Genomic DNA, 21,592 nt, shown 5'->3' with positions numbered 1-21,592 from the left:
GACACCAGCTCAGAATTTAGAAACGCAGAATAAACGAGAGAGGAAATATTCTGAATAGCAGTCACAAGAACTTTTTTTGAAGATTGGGGAAGGTAAGAAAGGAGGAGAGAAAGAAAGGGCAGCAGCCCTTCCAGATATCACAAGAGACTGGGTAGGAACAAGACTACCAAGCAGGGAGTAATATTCCTATTCAAGCAGCAATAAGATTCCGAAACATACACATACACCATATGCTTTACCCATTTGTTTTCTATACATAAAGAGGTAGTGCAGGCAGTTGAATACTGGATTTCTAAGGCTTCAGGCCATGGTAGATGGGAGAGAAAAAGATCAGCAGTGCATATCATGCCTAAGGAGATCAATCATTCCTACATTTTCCCCTTTCTTTCCACTATAGAGTTCCCTTGAACTACTTCTGAAAGTTTGTTGGATAGTGCATTTGCTGGACTGTTTAACATTTGAAGATGAGTTGCATTACTGGGAGAGATAATCTCGAGCTTCCTCAGTGTTTACAGAAGCCATTGGACTACAGTTGCCTCCTGCCTTCTTCAGCTGTCCTGAAGAAGTATCACTGCATGATCCATAATACACTGGATCTGCAATTCATTTCAATACATTACAGCACCTGCAACGCATGGAGTCTTACCACCTGCCTCAGTGGGAAGGCACAAGTACTGCACAAGCACACAGGGCAGGAAAAAAACCCTATATGATTAGTCTCATAATGCAAGATAAAAACTTCCAATAAACTCAGATGTATTTTAAGTACTGTACACTACACCACACAAATTTTATATTTGTCGATGTTGACAGTATGAAGTGGTTGTAGCTTCTCAGAAAAATATAAAGAAAGCAAAGTCTTCAAGTAAGTCTCCTGAAACATTTATACTTTTGATGTTTTGCGATCTCAATAATTTTGACTAAGTTTGTGATTCCTCAGCATTTTTAGTCTATAAAGTAGGTACATGTGTAAGAATTTGGATTCTTTTGACAGTTTTGGCTCAAATATCTGGACTATGTTTTTCCATTTGTCTTACAAACCCTTGTCTCCCTTCATGACTGCAAATTGTTACACTTTTTAGATTTGACATCAACAGTGAAAGACTTTTGTTTCGTATTATATTTATAACATATATAAAGTTTGTCTCTTTGGGTGTCAGGACAGAAGAAGCAGAAAACACATAGCTAAATGGCCTTAGCTTTGTTATGTTTTTGCATGCATCTGTGTTTCTTCTCTCAGCAGCCAACTCTCACACCCTTCCGCCAGCAGTTTTCCTGTATTTTCACAACTTTAAATACGCATCCCTCCACTTAACCTGAGGCTTGGAAGCTGTTTTGCTCTTAAGGCCACTCTAGTGCTTAATAAGAACAGCAATGAATTATTTCTTGAAAATTGATGATGGGAGGGAATTCAACAGCATTTTTTAGCCAATGCACATTATCAAGGCCAGGTATAAAGCCCTCAAGGAGATTCTTGTAATCTTCTAGAGCAAGAATTCTCCTAGTAAAAAATTATGTTAGTACAAAAGAAACCTCAAGCAGTTCAATATTACTACACAGTGTTATATTTTAAGCATTTTCCTTACTAAAAGCCAAAACATTTCAGAAAAAGTAACCTCTGAATGCCCAACAATTGTAAGACATTATGTGGCAGAGGAAGAAACAGAGTGCCTTGGAGACCTGTTTTTCCTCCTACTTCTCCCTTCAGTCCTCTTTAAAACAAGCAGTTTGGAACGACCACATGAGGCTTTGGTTTTATAGGAGAACAGGCTGTTCTGGGAACATTTGAGGCTGATTCTAGGACACAGTTGTTTATATTATCTAGAGACTACGGTTGTATTAGACATTTGTGATTCCTGATCTCATATCCCAAGTAAAACAGGTCAAAAAGCTTTCCTGGAATTAACAGTTGTTCAAACTAGAACATCTTTTAGGGAGAAATGGTCATCATCAACTCCCAAATCACCTCAGAGACACTGGACTGCAGGCTTGCTTCTGTGTACTGTACAGAGAGCTATTCTCCACATCACTCTTAGATGGAGCAAACCCACGACTAAGAAGACATTTCAGTATAATCAGGCATTAAAAATATTAGAGTAAGAACTTCTATGGCTCACGTACTTCAGCTAGAGCCTCTTGCCTGTAGCTGATTAACAGCTATCCAGCAGATACATACCTTCAGTTCTCTGCTGAATCAGAATTCTATACTATTGGCTAAATCAAGCAGCATAACATATAAAAAACCCCAAACAACCAAAAAACCCCAACCAAACAATGATGAAGCTGGAAAAAATTTAAGTTTACCAAATACTCATGTTCATAATGAGGTCCAGATACTCAATGTATTTGGGACACAATCTAAGTTCATGTTAAGATTTTAATGGTTTTTAGATCATACCTAATTTACAAATAAACCAACAACTATATAGAAAGTAACATAGATTACAGTTTTTATGTAGATCCTTATTACAGAGCAATCAGATATTTCAGTTCAACATTGTCTGTATGGTTTGTCCTTGAAAACTGTTATTCGTAACCTACTGAAAATTTCCAGAAAACTATTTAAATTTCTTTCTCTTACAAGACTTGAATTAAAATATAGTTATAGGCTGGCTTAACACCAACAGCCTATTTATACTTCCAATTTTGTTCCTGAAAATAATTGTGAACCTAATTAACTGTTGGCAAAAATATTGGCACTTAGAGGTCTACCATATTTGCAGGTGCAGTCATATACTTGGATACCTAAAGCCATCCCTGTACTCACAGGTATTTTTATGCCTCAGGTAATTTATCACCCCTAACAGGAGGCTATTTTAATAAATGAAGCTATTAAGAATAAACCACTGCATATATTCTACTGCTGTTCAACATAACAGGATAGAACATTAATACTAACTTGAAATTTCCATGGTTTTAAGGAAAATTATTATCTGAATGTGCTTTTTGTGTTTTAATGCAGATGTTATTTTAAAAACTAGGGTAATTGCAACCTGCTGTGTTATATGCATCTGGTTTGTATAAAACTTAATAACACTCTTAATTAGGCTAATTTAGTCAGATTAATACCTCTGTGTGTGTCAGTACTCACTGTGCTGCTTGCCATGGGGCACTGAATTAATAGTAGCACACTGAGAAAATAGTAGTTTATAAATATTTTTGTCTGAGCCTTGTAATGCAGGCTGGAAGATAAAAAATGTAGGAAGTTCAATGAGAGTATCTACTAAAGGGAATAGTTTTAAGGGAACACAGAATGGAAGCTGCTCTTCTGGTGGTACTAGATGTAGCTGATACCAGAAAAGCGTTGCAGAGGATCCCTCCAAATCCTAGAAAAGGTTTGGGGCTAGGGGGAAAATGAAAAAAAAATTAAAAAAAAAAAATCACATCAGTGTCAAAGGAAGGAGGCCCAATCCTTACTAAAGCCATCATTACTTCTAGGCTATTAATTTATCCAAAATGAGTGCCAATCTTCAAGCCTGAGCTTACAACGCTTACTGTTGAAAACATTGGGACTCACAACAGAGAAGACTTCTTTGTACCACTTCTATGAGAAAGAGATAATACTTCACCTCTGGAGATCCCTCTTTGCTTTACTTTGAGTGTACAACAAGGTATGTTTCAGTTTACGGTTTTAATAAATAAAATTACTAAACATCTGGACAATTATCCCATACTAGATATTCAAATGAAAATTCTAGTACTAGAGAGGAAAGCTGCACCTCTCTTAAGTAACCTTCCACCTGTGAAACATTCAGCCTGCTCAGTGGGAACAGCAGTCCCGTGATATACATCCATTTGTCTTACATAGTTTTCTGCATGTCTTCTTTTGCTTGCCAGTTCTAAAAATACCTATTGCAGATACAGAATTAGACTAGATACTTCTATTTCTCTTGTGATACAACTGCAGAGTCTGGAATAAACTGTACTAGTGATAATGCATTTTCCCTCCTATGAGTTGCAGTCCTAATCTCAATGCGGTTATAACATAAAAATATCAGAAAAACAAAGCTTCATTCATAACCTAGTTTTTTAAATCCAAACTCACCATTTTGAGCAAGGAACATTTCTCCAATATCAGAGCTCAACTAACTGAAGGACTCTTCCATCCCCAAAAAAGACTTTCAAAGTAAATTCACTTTCCAAAAGTTAATGAATAAACAAATACATAGAACACAATCAAGTCAGGGTAAGTCTCAGGCCTAAATGGTTAGTACTGTTTCTCTCACCAATTCCTTAGGACAACTCCTAGTTATTTATGAATGTGTCTCAAATTTTTATTGGTCAGAAGAGTCTCAGTCTGTCCTACAAAAAAGCTACACATTTTTTTCTTGATATCTAATATGATACCTTGATATCTAATATTCCTTTGAAACATATTAATCTCTGAGCATCATCCCCAAACCAGTACATCTTAACATTTATATTCAGGAATAATTGCATTGGATCATCCATCAGCTACTGAAGCTTCTCTTTCAAAAAAAGAATACGTATTAAAAGTATAATCACATGTATTTTATACTTACCAATGTAAGTTGTTAGAGACTGTCCAGTGTCCTTTGAACTAAAGAGACACAAGTTAATGCATTCCAAAATAGGAACAAGAATCAGTAGTGGCACAATGCTTATCACATTCATTGCTGCAACTGGCAAGACAAATCCACTGAAGTGCAAGTTGGAATTCATGGTTTGGAGATAATATCCTGAAGGAATCTGTATTGAAGAATAAAACCCCACTCCATTAGTATAGCAGGTACCTTTCATGGATAAGATTTTACTGTATTTGCAAACTTCTCCAACTCTCTTCTTTCTGAAGAAGTCACAGTAAACCAAATACCTGCTGGCCAAAAGAAACACCACTCACAATGAAAATCATGAATGTCAAGTGACATTCTCTTTCTCTGCCAGAACATAACATTTCCCTTGTATTTCATTTGCTCCTGAATTTAACAAGTCTAAGCAGCAGTCCGTGAATCTATTTGATCATCCCTAGCTAGAGGTATCAGCCAATATACTGTGTGGTTCTGCCCAATACTTTGGTCACTTCTCATAGACAGTGTTCAACAGAACAGAATTTTAGAATAGCAAGATACAGAGTTATTTTGAACTTCTGATTGTGTGCTCAAGGTACGAGTAATTTTTAAGACTCTTCCCAGCACATGACTTTAAAAGCTACAGGGAATGAAGATTAGGCCACAGTCTTAGAACCAGTTTAATGTAACTGACAGCCATAGCAGCTACATACAGGACTTCCTTTTACTTCCGGGAATTGAAAACAGAAGAAAACAAATAACTGGATGAGGAACCCACCAATGGCAGTCATCAGGGGATGAAATTAGGTAGATTTGCAAGACAATCTCTCACTTCAAAAGCAGATAATTCCTCCTGCTTGTGTGAGGCTCTACAGAAGATCTGTTGAGTTTATTAAACAAACAAACAACAAACAAAAAACACACAACAGCTTCTACTGACAGTTTTTTGACAAAGCTTGATTAACTAAGCATTGCAATTTCATGTGCAGCAGGGAGTTATAATCCACTCCATTTTACAGACCAATGGGCAAAAGAAAGGGGTAACTTGAGCAATTCACAGAGTACAGTCCTGACAGAGCTGGACGTAGAACTGTTTTTTTTACTCTATTTCTGTTTTTAGAGAGTTCTGGATTCCTGCAGCATTCTGCATTGCTCTTCAACATGACTGGTAATGCCAGTTCCAGGCAGAATATTACTGATTTATAGCTGTCTGAAAAATCAATGTGTAGTTAGTAACTGAGCCTGTGTAGGGTTTCTCATCAATGGTTATAGTCAACCCTACTCACTGGGAGTCTGTTCAGAATTGCTCAAATGCTATCTCTTACTAAAAATATTTTTCACCTACATTCCTCTTCCAAAAGAAGATATAAATTGTAAAAGGGTGAATAAATGGCAACAGAACTATGAAAGATCAGAATTGAGCCAAATTTTGTTGGTTCCTTCTTTCCACTGCCTATTGCAAATCAGAATTGACTTCTTAATAGGAATTAAAATATCATCAACATGAATCACAGCACTGAAAGCTGTTAACTTAATAATATGGAGAAAATACTATTACTCTTTACAAAAAAGATACCAATATATAGCCTAGTCTAAGAAAGAGCCTTAAACATATTGGAAATTCTGCCAAAGGAATAAAAATAATCTCTTTCAGCAGCGCAAATACTTTTATCTTTTCTAGATATATACCTGATTATTACAACCTCAATGAATGATATCTGGTTCATTTTCATCTGGTCATTAATGCATACCCTCAGCCATATGTGTGCATTTGTTGGTTTGCGGTTTTTTGTTTGTTTGCTTGGGATTTTTTGTGCTTATGGGGGAGGTGGGTGGGCAGGGGGAACAGGGAGGGAAGAGGAGAAAGAATGAGGCAGATAGGTGGGAATGTAGGGTGAGGACAAGAGGGAATGTCAATAATACACTATACGTTACATATTTGTAAGAATTTCCTTAAGTAGCATTTTAACACCAATAAGTAAAACTGAATTTCTGAGCTAACTCATAAATTTGTTATTCCAGTTGCCAAAGAGTAAGCTACCTCAAACTTCTGCTTAGCCAGGATCATCCAGACAGAAATGAATCTGAAGGAATCATGTCAGTTTAAGTATCTTCTTGACACATTTGCATTTATATAACATACATGCACTTAGAGCAGAAAGGACCCCATAGCCTGATATAGAGGCTGTGAAAGGGCTGCTTCTTTCCACAAATGGAAAACCACCTATGTCCAGTGTAGGTACACCAGCCACATAATCCTGTCAAAACAGTAGAAGAAATATACAAACAAAAGACCAAATAAAGATTTTTCTACCTCTCCCAAAAAGTGAGTGAACATTTAAGAAACTGGAAAATTACATTTTTTCAGAAGAATGCTGAGCCTGAGCCTCTGTTAACTGCAACACAGCAGCATGAGAAGCACAGGACTCTAGTGCTAGATGTTTCAGCCAGTAAGGGTTCAGAGAAATGAGTAGCAAGCAGTCACACAAGCTCCTTAATGAGTCTTGATCAGGTCAATTTTACTTATTTGATGAGATGAGAGGATACAGCAAGGTATCTCAGGTAATTAAAACTACCCTGCAAGGTTGCTCTGCTGGTAAAGGGACAGTTAAAAAGAACATGCCTAGAGACATAGTAGTAAACACATGACAGTATATTTCAAGATTTTTGTTTAAAAACTGTGTACCCACCTGCATAATACATGTTCTGTATAGAATTTGGAAAGCAAACAGCGGGAAGAGCCTGGCAAGTGACTTCGTGCTTTCCACCTGAGTCTCACTGTACTGACCACCATAGTTTTCCTTGGCATGATCTAGCCAGTTTGTCACGCCACCACTGAAGTAGTGATATCGCACACAACACACTTTCAGTGCACTAGAAATTACCCCAAAAGTCGTCAGCAGGGAACTGTCTGCAAACAGAGACATTAGACATTGGTATGTTTTTACTTGCTGCCAAAATAAACAAGACAAGACAAAACACTCTGGGAGGGAAAATACAACCTGATATATTCACCTTTATGTCTTTTTGGGGAGGGGGAAGGCAAAAACAGGCTGGATTTGTTTCAAAACAGTCTTTTTTTGGAAGCCAGTTGGTTCACAACTTAATTGTTACAAAAGAAATCCAGCCCAAAATCCACAGAGAAAAGTTCCTTTTTCTACCAGTTATTTAACACACCACAACAATTTGTTGTTGTGGCTGAGCAGGCAAAGTATTACTTTCCTTTGCTTTTGCTTTCTATTTGAGTTTAGTTTTCAATTCAAGATGGTACTGAAATATTGCATATCTGCTGAAGTCAGCAGCAAGAGAAGGAAAGTAGTGAAGTGAGAAGGAAAGGGAGCTCAAAAGAGGGCTGATAAGAGAATTTTCATGGATGCATTTCAAAGCCAGAAGTACTATCTCAGGATTTCCAAGCAGCATGTTGTGGCAGAGGAGAAATTTCCAATCTAGTATTTGGCCTATTAAAACTTGCTTACTGGTTACTGGGTTCAGGAATTGCTAACTTAGTTCTCAGACTCAATAGAAATGGAAGTAAAACAAGGACAAAACTGTTAGCTTCAGGCTTGGGAAAGCAGATTCATTTACCTTTGGTAAGTTGCCATCCATGCAAATAGGGATTATAGCACTTCTCTGCTTTTCTGAGTGTTGAAGCACTACAATAACTTGGGTATCTATAAATAAATACTCTCAAAAAACTAAGGTGAACCCAGATTGCAGGGGCAAAATGTCTCCCTGCTATCGCTGGTATGGAAATGATTTTTTAGAAATATCCGTTGACACCTATTAGAAGCATTTGCTCTAGAGTACTAAGAAAGGGCATTTTATTAGATAACCTGGTATTTAAAACTCTCTGGCTGTTTAGCATTAACCTGTAGATGTTGGCACTATTCAATAAAATCTGAAATAACATATCAAAGCTTGCAAACACAGAGTTGGTACAGTTTTTATTGTTCTGTATGACTGTACTAGACAACTAATCTTACCACTCATCATAAGTGATGTTTAAGTTTAGGATCTAGACTATTTCAAGACCAAATCTGAAGACTAAAAGAAAAATCTGCAGAATTCCAGAGTGACTTGACTAAGAAGCTAACCAGAAAACAAGTGGGACTTGGGGCTCTTGTAAAAGCAGTTATTTTCAGAAATAAAAAGAAGGTAGCAGAAAAGTCAGTATCAGCTCAACTCACTGGCAGAACTAATAATTACATGTTTTAGGTCAGAAAAGCGATGATCTTTTGATTTGCCCTACGCTAGAGGTTGGACATTCACAAAGAAGGAATGAAAAGCAGTAATGTGGTGCTCTACAAGGGTTTGAACCCAGTCAGTGTTGAAATCAGAAGATGTACAGAGGAGTACCCCAACAAAGCAACAGCATGGCTGTGTCCTGGTTTAGTCTTGAAGATAGTCATGGCCATCTCCTTTCCTTTGGAATGGAAGATGTTGGGCAGACTCTTTCTTACTCTCACTGAAAAAAAAAAGGCTAAAACGCACAACAAATCCTGACATTTCCCTGCCTTTCCTAATGGATCAGCTGAGACCCTCTTTAATGTAATTTCAGTCAACTACATAGGAAACTTTATTTTGTATGAGGCAAAACAAACATACAAATAATACATTATTTAGCTGTGTTTCTCAGCATGGAATTCCAGCAGATTATAAAAATCTAGTAAACTAGGAAGATAAAGCTGCTTGAAGTTGTAGTTCAAAAAGCAACTTGAATGATACACAGACCTAATCAATATCAAGAGGATTTTGCCAATGATGTAGTTAGAGTATCTCATCCCTTCTTTAAAGGAAAAGTAGTAAACCCCACAGAACTCCAAAGTGGTGAATTCTTCAGATTACAAATCTGATCAGCTAGTAAGAGACATGTTTAAGAGCATAAATATTTATATCAGTGCACATTGTGTAGATCAACATCATACACTCTATACTTGTATTTCTAACATTTTCTTAAAAAAAAAAAATCTATCTGTATAGATATTAAATTGCAACTTTCAGAAAGTGATTTTCCTTCTCCCTTATACTTCAGCCCTTGGCTATAATGTTCTGCTACTTTGACCTTGATCTAATCATGATTATCTATGCTACTTAATTACAATAAAAAGCCTACATTACACCCTAGATGGTAGATACACATTTTTGACTCATCTCTGGTCACCTGCCAGTCCTCAAAATTATAGCAGTGGGAAGAAATGCAAATGAACCCCATGCTTGACAGCTAAACATAACTGAATGCATGATCCATATTTAAAGAGTTACCTTAAAATAAAAAAAAGGCAGCATATATAAAAATCATTTAAGGTCACCTGTAGATTTGAATCACGGTTCTGAAGAATTTCCAATTTCATAATTTCACTGGAAGGTACAGAATATATTAGCTTTTATTTTGACTAAGGAGATGAAAAACCGCAGATATTAGTGTAGGGATTGGCATTCTGCAAAGACTTGGAAAATATATGATAAATCAAGCAACACTCATAGGGAAAAACACTTGATACAAAAAAATATTCTGCTAGCTTTGTTGATGGCCGAGATAGACATAATCCGCAAATTCATATTATTCCACTTAGTAGAACTAGTTAGAGTATAAACTACAGATTTAGTCCGTATGAAATAGTCCAGCTCAGGGGTGGATATGAAAGAATCTTTTTACCGTCTCAGGTTGTAAAACCTCTAGTGAGCCCCAGCAAGCCAGACAGCCACCATTCTCTCCATAAGCAGCTAGCTAATTTGATGCTAGTCTTTGCAGACCTCAGCTGCATATTATCATGACATTTTTAGGGCACTGTGGAGGAGATGCATTTCTTTGGCTCTATTTGTTTTGAATAAACCTCTCTAGTGACTAGTCAGTATGATATTCCCAGGCACTTGATTTATGCATTCATTCCCTTACTGCTAATATATTTTTCCTTAGATTATATTTGTAACAAAAGTACTGAAACAACAACTTGCTTTCAGTTTCTGGGTTCTATTGGAAAAAGAGCAGCAAGGTTTGGCCATATACAGCCTTTTTCAAGTCAGCTAGGCTCCACTTATATTTGTGTGTTTGGTGAATGGAGAGGGGTAGCAGCCATCAAAGGATTTTGTAGAGCTCAGGTAATAACTGATGAGGCCACAGAAGTGTAAGAACTTCTTCTGGTTAAATATCTGCACAGTCTGCACAGAAAATATTTAGAGCTATTCATTATTTCTAGTTATTTTCAAATGTGTAAAAACACGATGTTGTATAAGCAAGCACGTTGAAGTAACGATAAGCATCAGATGTTCTGCAAGATAAAGGCATTATAAAACTACTTTGCTACTAATGCATATTCCTGTTTAGCTAACTAACCACACTGTTTGGCTGCCCAGGTGCAAGCTCAGATGAAGCCATGGAGCACCCTTAAGGGAGAAAACACAAGTGTGCTTGGTGCCTTAGCATAGGCACAAACTCTGCTTCAACTGACCAAAACACATTGGGCATAGGTTGAACCAAACATGACAAAATAAAGTCCACCAGAAGCATGTATATTATACCTCCTCCTGCACAGGCAAATGCTTTGACACATGCCTTGACACAACAGAAAAAGTACATAAGTTTACCAGAGGCTGCTTCCCCCCTTTTCAGCCTATCCAGAATCTCCAGGTCTACCTTTACAAAGGATGGATGTTGTCTCTTACGCACAGACCTTGTAGAGATAAAACCCAAGTATCTCCAACCAAACAGGGCAGTATTGTGGAAGAACAGTTAGATATGCAAGTTGACCTCGTTTGTGAGAATAATCTCTAAAGATATTTCCTAAGATATAGTTGCCTCTTACCTGTTTTGGGTTTGTAAATCATTTCACCCCGCACCATGTGAATTGTGATCATAGCCATAAGCATGGACACAAATGGGATAAGAAAACCAAGGTTCCTGGCCACAGACTGCTGGATATAAGAAATGCTGACAAAGACAACTGCTGAATTTAAGTTAACGAGCCAATAAAACCTAGTACACAGAGACAAGAGAGAAGAGTGGAGAGGCTGAATAATATAAGGCCTTTAGAGACGATTAAAACATTAAATTAAAGGCATGGTAAGTATAGTAAGCATGGACAGCATCAGTACCATGAACACATTGACACAGCAATTACACCAAATTTCACTTGGATGTCTCAGCTTCAAGAGGTATAAGATTAAAGTGACTGTACTAAGGCAGCAGAGCTGAATAAATTATCAATCTAGTACTGGAAATATTCTTGTGGATCAGATTAATTAAATACATCAACATTTATCATTTACACATTTAATATCTGATAATGTAAGTTTTGTGTATGCAATATCAAATCACATACTTTAGTCTTAAGAGAGAAATCTTAATGCCAGTCTTAATGCCACCATCCCTTGTTTAAGAAATATTAGATTTATCAGAAAGGATGACTTTTCTATTAGTTGCAAGGCTCAGGTTGAATTTTTCTTGGCTTCTGGAAACATCTTCATAAGGAGATTCCCCGGCATAATTTGCTCTGACACTGTCTTTGGCAGCAGAGGTGCTTCTCAAGTAAGTGCTGAACAACCCCCAAAAATAAAAAATGACAAAACAATGCATTTTCCTGATAGGATGCAAAAGAATAACTACTTATTTTCTTTATTCTAGCAAATAAGTTTATTTCTGCACAGTTTGGAGTATATTGTCACCATATTTTCTCCTTGGATTCTGACTCCTACATAACACATTAAATCATGAGTTCTTCTAACCTCTCAAAAAAGCTGAATTTTAATTAACTATATAGCTATTTAATAAAGTGAAACATAAGTGAAACATAAGTGAAACAAAATGTACTGCTTATTCTTCTACTGCATAGCCCTCTTCTCACGAGTGACCAATTTTTACCATTCATAATTACAAGTGTTTCAGTTATAAACCCTCTAACTTCTTTTAAATTCTAAGCTGCTCCACTTACACTGTTTTTCAGGCCACTTGTGCTGTCTTTCTGCTTTCAGCAGAGCTTTAGCCAAGGTTTCCCTTTAAACATAACTCTCACACAAAACAGGGATTTGAGGCTACAGAGCAGACTCAATGAATATTCAGCATCTCAGAGTAGAGAGATCAGATTTAGGGAGGGCCTACTTTGTTGGAGTCACAGTTTCCAAAAATACTAACTGTCAGGGATCAGTATAACACTTCATTTGAAGAGTCAGAGTCAGTCAATTCAGTAATTTTTGCTTCAGATTTGACTCTGGCTTGCAGACTTAAGTCTTTGAAATTTTAAGTTAAGAATTTTAACTTTGACTAAACCTTCAAGTTCCAAGTTGGCTTTAAAGACAACTGTATTTTAAACAAAGAAGATGGATCAATAATGGAGTAGTACTACCTCCATACATCACAGATTACATTTTGTAAGCAACTGCAAGAGGAGATTCTTTCACCTTTGCTGGACCCTTAGCAAAATGCTTTCATTTAAAGGTACAATAGACATTGATACATAATTATATGGCTTAATACATATTGCTTGAGGAAATAAAGCTTGCTTTCTTGTCTGGTGCCACTTCTGCCTCATGTATGCTATTTGGACTTGAGTATTTATGTCTCCCAAATCATTTAGAATTACATTCTCAACAATAAAAGAAAAATCTTAATATGTTGTGGCAGACCAGTTACCCCTCCACAATCCGACTCCTAAGCTTTCCAGATTGATCCCTCCTCAACTGCAAATGAGTGGGTAGGAGCAAAGTATCAGCCTCTCATTGCAGCTCCCTGTATCAGCAATCACAGCAAAGGGTTTTGATCTGAAAATCCTAAAAGGGGGATTGCAAGTCTCTCTTGACACCTAGGAGACTTCTTCAACCACATTTCACTCATTTAAAATTTCTAGATGGCCCGCCGTAATTGCCAAGACAAACCATAGTTCTATTGCAAGTTACAGTATTGAAGTGCCTGCTGCATTCCTTCCACTTGTTCTGAGATTGCCCATTACACCACATCTAGCTAGTGCCAAGAAAGCAACACCTTTATCATGTCAGCAGTATGGACCTTGGTAATGCTACTCAGGTCTGTTTGGTTACAAAGACAACACTCTCTCCCCCTGCAAAGGGATGGGAAATGACCACAGGGCTGTGCATCAGTAGGCATGGGAACATGCTTATGCAGCTTGCCTCACAGGACCCAGGGCAAGTGGCAGAAGAAAAATTATGTACTCCACCAGGGCAAAGTCAGTGCTGCCGAGAGCCAGGCAGCAGAAGCTCTCCTGGAACCTCAAGGATATGCACAGTGGTGAGCTCTCCCGCTTGGTGCAACTCACACCAAGACACATCCAAAGTTCCAGAACAATTACTGTTTCTTTTAAGTAATTTAGATTTTCAGGAGGTGATACTTATCAGAATCATGGACTTTTCCTCTCCACTGAAAGCAGTCTCTAGGTAATTTGGAATTATATACAATGTAAATATTTAGGGGAAGGGAAGTCTGGTTCCATGTTCCCTGCAATTTTCTTACAGCAGATCATTTAGACAAGACACAACACTGATAACTCTCATCCCTAGTCTGGATTGTACGCTTTGCTCTCACTCTCCGCTCCCATAGACAGAATATTCCTGATGCAAAAATAGTACCAGTCTTAACCTTAACCTTAGAAAGGCAGAAGTCCTTAGGGAAACTTAGTCCAGCAGAAGCCAAGTCCTTTCTTCACATAGTATTGGTATATTCTGTTTATTTAAAAGGTCAGAGTCATAGTTCATACTAGGGGTTAGAACCAGGCCCTAGATGTGAAAAGCAATCTTCTTCAAGGATTGAATTAGACAACAGGTAATGACAGGGTCTTTTAACCCAATCTTCAAACCAATAATTCTGACTGCTTAAATAGAACTTGGCTAAGAACACAGACTCAAACTCACCAAGAGTATGCAACCATCTCATTTTATATTACTTTAAAATTCAGTCCTGTGACAAACACCTACCAAGAAAAAACAGCCTACCAAGAAAAACTGATTGTATTCTGAGAGGTTTTAATGAGATTAAGAATGCTAAGAATGAACCCCCCATTTTTTAAATCTTGAGAGTGCACTCAAACAGCTTCTCCTTGGATTTCATTGCAAAAAATATTATTTTTTTTTTTTAATCGCACATGTGCCTTTCTTGATATTTCCAAAGTTCCAAGAACTGACCCATTTGGATTCCCCCAAGGAACTTTTTAGTCGTATTATATCTCCTTTGTAATCAACACTGAGAAATGTCACTTTGATTAAACACAATTCTGAATGGCTAAGACCACAGTACAATAAATTCTCCAGAGCTATCTTTCAGAACAACTGATTGCTCTCCAGTCTTAATCCCCCAGAGTCTTATTTAATCAAAATGATGTTGCTAATTAAGGATTAAAACTCAGAATAGAGTAAAAATGAAGGATTTTTTTTTTTTTTTCTCTCTTATGGGCAGGTCAAGGAGGCAGAATCTGCTCTAAGGAACTAAACAGTCTCATCCACCTTTGGTAAAGCTGCCTTATTCACTGAAGTTTGCATTTAATTCAAAACTCTTTGATATTAACATAATTGGAGGAAAAAAGAATAGTCAGAAAAGCCATCCCCAATGGAGGAGAGATCTGATTCACTAAGATCTTCATTGATTCTTCAGTATTGCATTGTTAATATGCAAATGTGCTCAGTTTTTATTTTAATAACTGTGCATGTATAGGGAAATGAGAGAAAAGGGGGACAGCATAGGGCTTATTTCACCCTGCCTTGAAGCAGGAATCTGGAGGTTCCCACTGTGACTTCTTTGATCCTCACTCCACAGGTTAACCAGAAAGTACAGGTGAATGTATATAGCACTCTGTGTAGTGCTACAGAAATGGTAAATACAGGCAAACACATCGTCAAAAATAACCTCTCTGATGCACTGAGAGAGAGAAATAGTTAATAGGAAAAAAAATGAATTTTAAGAACCATTTTAGGAACAATTTTTCCTCAATGTTTTCTTAAAAAATTTAAAATATTCAACCCAAAACACAAATGTCAAGTGGTTTATTTGATGCCAAAATTTCACAGCAACAGAGCTGAAACAATACAGCAGATTCCTGCCACTGAGCTTAGCAGTGTTAGAGACTACTAGGAATCCCTATTTCCAGCAAACCAACAGACTCTACTGCTGCCTGTCATTGCTTAAAATTTACTCTGATGTAAGTTCTAATATATCATTGAATTTTGGCACTGTTATTTAGGGAGTAACAGCAGAATATCCTAAAGAAATAGCCATGTTAAAGGTAGAAACCCAAGCAAAATATGTTGTTCTAACAGTAACTAGTTTGTCAAGTCTTTGAGTATTTGGGCAAATCAGTTCATCCTAATTCTGACTGAAGATTTCTGTAGGAGGCCAAAACAGATGATCACTTACTGGTCCTAGCAAAAGGAAAAATTTAGAAAAAAGTTTTTACAGAAATTCTTGGAAACTCTTCCAAAATCTAAATGTTTTGCAGTTAAAAACAAAACATGAAACCCACCATCTGTAGAATCTGCCTTGTAAGTCAGCAGTGAGTTTCAAGGCAATGCTCTATCGTCCCCAACAGACATTTAGTTGACATTAAGTTACCAACCAGTTGAAAAAAGAAAGAAGTTCCTTCAGTCCACAGTCCTCAAGGTTGTATGCACTTAATGGACAAACTATGGCTCTTATGCCTCCTATTCCCAGACTAGCTGTGAGTAGTGCAAAGTAGAATACTATTTTCTGTTCCCTTTGGGTTAGCGTATGAAGAATATGTCGTCTGTCAATGTAAATATCTTCAAAGGGGAATGCCACAACCGGTAATAGTGCTGTGCCTGGAATTGGAAAGAAAATTGTCATTTGAAATGGATTAGAATCAGACTGATGAATAAGACACATTTTTTTTTAAGCAGTTATGTTGAAAAGACAGATGAAAAATCAAAGAGTGCAAAGAGGGATAGTCTTAATTCTATAGAGAGGCAGAACCTTTCTGGATGTTGCTATACATAGTAAGGCAAGACCACTAAGGGCCTCCAAGAAAGCAATCTTCCTCTGAAATGCTTGTACGGATTCAGGTTCTTCAAGCAACTGAAGACCTCACTCTGGAAATGTAGCTCCTCTCACTGACCTTCCCCACTGCCTGCAGTAGCTCTCCACTTGCCAGAGGGTGCCAACTAAAACGTGTAACTTCATGCGATGAACCACCAATCAACCAAAAAAAACACCCCATGGTGGAGCGTAGCCTTTTTTACAGTTCTGGAGTTTAAAGAATATGCAACGGGAATCATAATTTAACAAGCAAATTCTCAAATTATTTGTGAAAAAAATTTTTTCTGCTTCAGCTTCATGGAAAACAAATGATTTTCAGAAACTTTACTTATAGAAACACTGCCATGAATTGCATTTACCACCTCTAGTCTGCAAATCAAGTCTTTCAGATTTAATCAGCTACAGATTCTCCAAGTTATAATTGGAGACTAAATTCAAAATATATTGATGTGTCAATGCCACCAACATCAGCCATGACTGAGACTACGATTGTGCATCAAACCCTAATACATCAGGATTGTGTAACGATCTATCTCCAAAAAAAAGTTCTCGTTAAAATGATACCCACATATATCAAATTCTGTTTGTGTCACCAGTCTTCTACTTTAAGATATTCATTGAAAGGACAAGTGGCAGAAGGAGACTCCAAACTAGAAACCCATGTGAGAAATAGTGGAACATAATGGCAATCATTTTTCCAGGATGCTTGCACAATGGTTTTGTAATCAGCTCAAGAATATTTCAGGAATTACTCTGATTTTTAACTTTGTTGCATGTCCAAATAACAACGTGGCTGGCTATCAAAGAAATCAGACTTGCTTACGCTCAACAACTGGTCCAAGTAAAAAGTATTTCTATCAGCTTGGTTTAAGTTGAAAGAATAACCATCAGCTGTGAGATGCACTGATTGCTACAGAACAGTTCATACTTAGTTTAAACAGTGTTTTATGTAAAAGATCTTCAGAATAACAAGTGGTTGTGTTCTATGCTAGCAGAAAGCAGGCTCTCAACACAGGTACTACTTAAAGCAAAGTTTGTTTATACTGGTATGTGCTTAAATACATCTTTCCTTCTTGTCCAAATACAAGTCATATACCTTCACATACAATAAAGTCTTACTACCAACAGCTAGGAAACAGTTTCCAAACTCTCTCTCATACTATGTCTCCGACTAAAGCCTCACATTTGTGCCAAACACTGATAACCTTAGATGTTTGTTAAAGGGGCCAATTTTAACAGTTGAGCATCTGTGCTATGAATAGCCAAGCCACTTTAGAGGAGTCAAGTTTGTGCACCAACTATCACAAGATGCACATGCAAACGTTCCTTAGTCTTGTTCAGAGCACTCCCTCACTAAACTACACAGGCAAAAATACTGCAGTGCATTTTGTAGAGGAGAAACTAAGTAATTAGCTGTTAGAGAAGGTGGCCACAAGCTTGGAGAAAATTCTTAGATTTCAAAAACAATGCTCAGTGATGCATTTCTGCAACAGAATTACTAAAACATGAAATAGTCAGCAGGGTGTCACCTACCTAGGAAGTGTAGAAACATGCAGATGCACACAAGCTTGATCCTCCCCACAAAGCATTCAGCAAGCCAGCCAACCAGTACTGGTGTCAACATGGAGATGCCTACAAAGCACATATTGACAATGGCTGCCTGGTAGTTGCGATAGCCAAGTTTGGCAGTGCAGAAGAGGATCATGTTGCAGACGATGCCAAAGAATGTGAATCTCTCACACAGCTCCACCAGCAGCACACAAATAGCCTCCCGGAGTTTCTTCTCAGATTGAGACAGGTTTCCAGCATGATTGCTTCTGCCAGGTAATGGTCTTTGCTCCTTGTCAGCCATCTGGTTCAGAAGTTGCTTTTCTTGCATATCTCTTGTGTCTGCACCAGGCACGCTTGTTTTTGAGTACGACTGAGTACAGCAGCTTAAGTTACAGGTATACTTCTGCTCTCCTCCACTGTAATTAGCAAACTGGTAAGACTCTCACTTTGAATTCCACACTTCACTACTACAATTTCTCAGGGCACCTGTCACTTTTGTGACATTACATATAGGATCAAAGAATATTTTATTTTTTTTTTTTAAAAAAATCAAAGAACTATATCAACATTTCAGCTTCTGAATATAGCAACACTCAGGAACTCAATCAGTTTATTTAATTGATCCATTTGGGGGTGAACAAGATTTTTCCCCAGAATTATATTACCTCTTAAATTGTATGAATCCAATACTGTATGTGCAACTCACTCTGTATGTTAAAGATAAAGGTTTAAATACACCTGAAAGCTAACATTTTCAGCAGAACTCAAATAATAGATCAAGAAAATAATTTGGTTAAATTAATCTGATACTTTAACTAGGCAGCAAGTGAAAAAACTGCAAGCAAAGATAAAGAGAAGGATTTCTTTTTTAAGGTTAACTATCTAATCATTATTACATTTTTTGTTATTTTTGGTTGAAATTCAGATAAAGTTAATTATAAAAATAAGTAATGCTACTGCATTGAAAGCAAATTTTAAAATAAAGTTGAATGTATTAGCAAAGAAAAAAAAGCAATCTAAAAGCAACCTAAACCAAAACTGTTTCTCAAGCCAGATACTGCACTATAGCTACAATGCATCATCAGGGGCAGGGGCACAGATGATGTGTTCTCTCATATTAACCAAAAGAAATTACAAGCTTGAAAGGAAATCAGGAAGAGCTAAACTTATAGTGCTTTATAATGCTCCTGCTACCTTATCCACAGAGAAGTTTGCTGATTTCCCAGATCAGTTTCTCCATTTTTTGGAGCTCATTAAGATCACTAACACCTGTTCAAAATACTCCCAACTAAGAATGAGAAGCATTCTGCATTTATTTTGCACAAACATAAATGCATACACATTACATGGCAGTGGTAAATCAGGTCTGCTTCTCTAAATAGAGCTCTCAATGCCTCTGATGGCATTTTTTGAGACATAGGCTCTGCTGTTTGTTTCCATTTGTCCATATAACTACTCAAATTTTACCTCTTCAGATCTCTTTAGTGTATGAGAACTCCTACACCCCAAAACAGATGAACAATAGTATAGAACCAGTATGGATAAAGACAGATTCCAAGATCACCTCCAAAAAAAAAAAAAAAAAGGCAAAGGTGATCCAAACACAAAACCTAGAAGCTCTGAAGCTTAAATTTAAGTAGCAATAGATTGCTCCCTAAAATAATTCTGAAATATATATATTATAATCTAGATGAGGTCTAAAAGCAAGAACTCAGACAACAAAGGACTTACAGTTTTCAGAGTCATACAGGTAGGAATGAAAGTCACTGTGACTTGGAGCACGCCAAGAACTATTTCTGTCTTCTGATCTATAATAGCTAAAATGACCTTCATTTGGATGAACTGACCAGAGAAATCCAAACTAGAAATCACTTATAACTCATCTTAGCTTCTCCATCAAAGCCTAATAAAGCCAATCCCAAATCAGGACAGACAATAGTATTTTAACTGAAAGGTGCATATATCTTCTGTTGCATGAAGCTGCCCTTATCTAACTGTTCATGAAGAACATTTTCTTCTTTTTTTTAAGGAAATACAACTGTATTTTAAAATCAGGTAGAACACATCAGGATAAATACACTCTTGCTCCTATAGACATTTCAATGTAAAATAGTCTGTTTTTCTTTATAGAGCGCAAAGTTTACCTGTTCTCATGAGTGTTAGCAATTAAAAGTGAATCATATAATCAGAACAAGCAGAGACAGCAGGGTTACTAGCTAGGATGGCTGTATCTTAGTCCTCATGTGGTTTCATTTACCCTAATTGTGGGTTACAAGCTAGGGAAAAGGAATAATTGACTGAGCCTTATAAATGTCATAGAAAGGGGAAGGTGGGTGATTTTCATTGTTACTTTTGAATTGCCTTTGCATGTGACTAATATGGGTGTGATGGTTATGATAGTCACAGATCACAAACAGTACATGAATTAACATGCTCAATGCTAAGAGAATATACAAATTCATAGAACAATATGATCTTTATTGATTTATTTTTTAATCAGTTCTGCAGCAATTATAAGTGGTCTGTCTATCTAGTTACTTGATGTGGTTCTAGTTGAATTCTAGTTGAATCACCTGGCATTCACTTGGCTTATTCTTAATACACAAGGTAGGAGGACTGCATAATGCCTCATGGAAAAACTCTATTATTTGTATTAACATATGTAGAGCTTTATATATATTGAAGCAGCTAGAAACTAGCTGCACCAAATAACCGCTATTTCAAAATCCAGCCCTTCTAGCAGTAATTCTGTCTGCTGGTAAGGACTTTGTAAATTTTTTTTAAACAGACCTTCTTTAAAGGATAGCTCTCAAGATGGGGCAGTCAGATCTTGGAGAGAGGTTTATAAAAATACTTGCTCTAACATGACAGTGTCAGCTCACTAGAGGTCTGGCCATTAATAAAAGAGTTGCTATTTGGTAGCCTGTCACTCAAGGTAGAAGGTTACTTTACTCATACTGGAACCTATAAATTAGCATTAGGCACGTGAATTAAGTTGGACAGGTTGGAACTGAAATTTTCTCCTAATTTTCTCTGACAAGTGACAGTTGTCAGTGTTTCTATTATGGGGATAATTTATTGCAATTGAAGAGGCAGAACTTCAGTATCTAGCACAACAGTTCCCCTGGCTAAAAGACAGTAGTGGCTCTAGATTTCTGTTTATGTTCTAGAAGGGTCAGCCTCTCTAATGTTTTAACAAATCTAATTCAGCTTTACTCTTACTCTTTTAAAGAACGTGTGAGAGGTGTTACCCTTCACCATAGCAGCAGCTGTTGTTCCTGCTAAATATTGGGGATGGAAACCTAATTAACATGAACAAGACTGACAGTGCAACACAACAATTTTGACACTGTAAATAAAAAATTACAGGGGTCAAACCTTTCTAAGTAGCACCAGGATTCCTATTAACTTGCATGGGTTGAGAAGTTGGCTCAATGACCACTGACTGACCTGAGGACTGCAATTTCAAAGTCAGAAGAAAGGCAGAGCAAAAGCTCTGGGTAAGAGCATTGCCACGCACAGG

At 37.1% G+C, this 21,592-nt stretch overlaps 1 protein-coding gene across 1 annotated transcript in view; it reads right to left on the bottom strand.

Moving 5' to 3' along the window:
- The window catches only part of SLC15A5 (solute carrier family 15 member 5), a 33,343-nt gene extending 14,973 nt beyond the window's left edge, over positions 1-18,370 (bottom strand). Inside the window, exons 1-5 of the mRNA XM_074869462.1 lie at positions 18,052-18,370; positions 16,082-16,304; positions 11,333-11,502; positions 7,220-7,440; positions 4,524-4,710 (exon numbers count right to left, since the gene is read on the bottom strand). Of these exons, the coding sequence (XP_074725563.1) occupies positions 4,524-4,710; positions 7,220-7,440; positions 11,333-11,502; positions 16,082-16,304; positions 18,052-18,370 (1,120 nt within the window). The remainder of the gene's footprint in view (positions 1-4,523; positions 4,711-7,219; positions 7,441-11,332; positions 11,503-16,081; positions 16,305-18,051) is intronic.
- Positions 18,371-21,592: the final 3,222 nt, after the last annotated feature.

Source organism: Strix uralensis, chromosome 5 (assembly GCF_047716275.1).
Source record: "Strix uralensis isolate ZFMK-TIS-50842 chromosome 5, bStrUra1, whole genome shotgun sequence".
Classification (NCBI taxonomy): Eukaryota; Metazoa; Chordata; class Aves; order Strigiformes; family Strigidae; genus Strix; species Strix uralensis.
The sequence above is the reverse complement of the archived record's forward strand: the minus strand, read 5'-3'. Positions and strand labels throughout refer to the sequence as shown.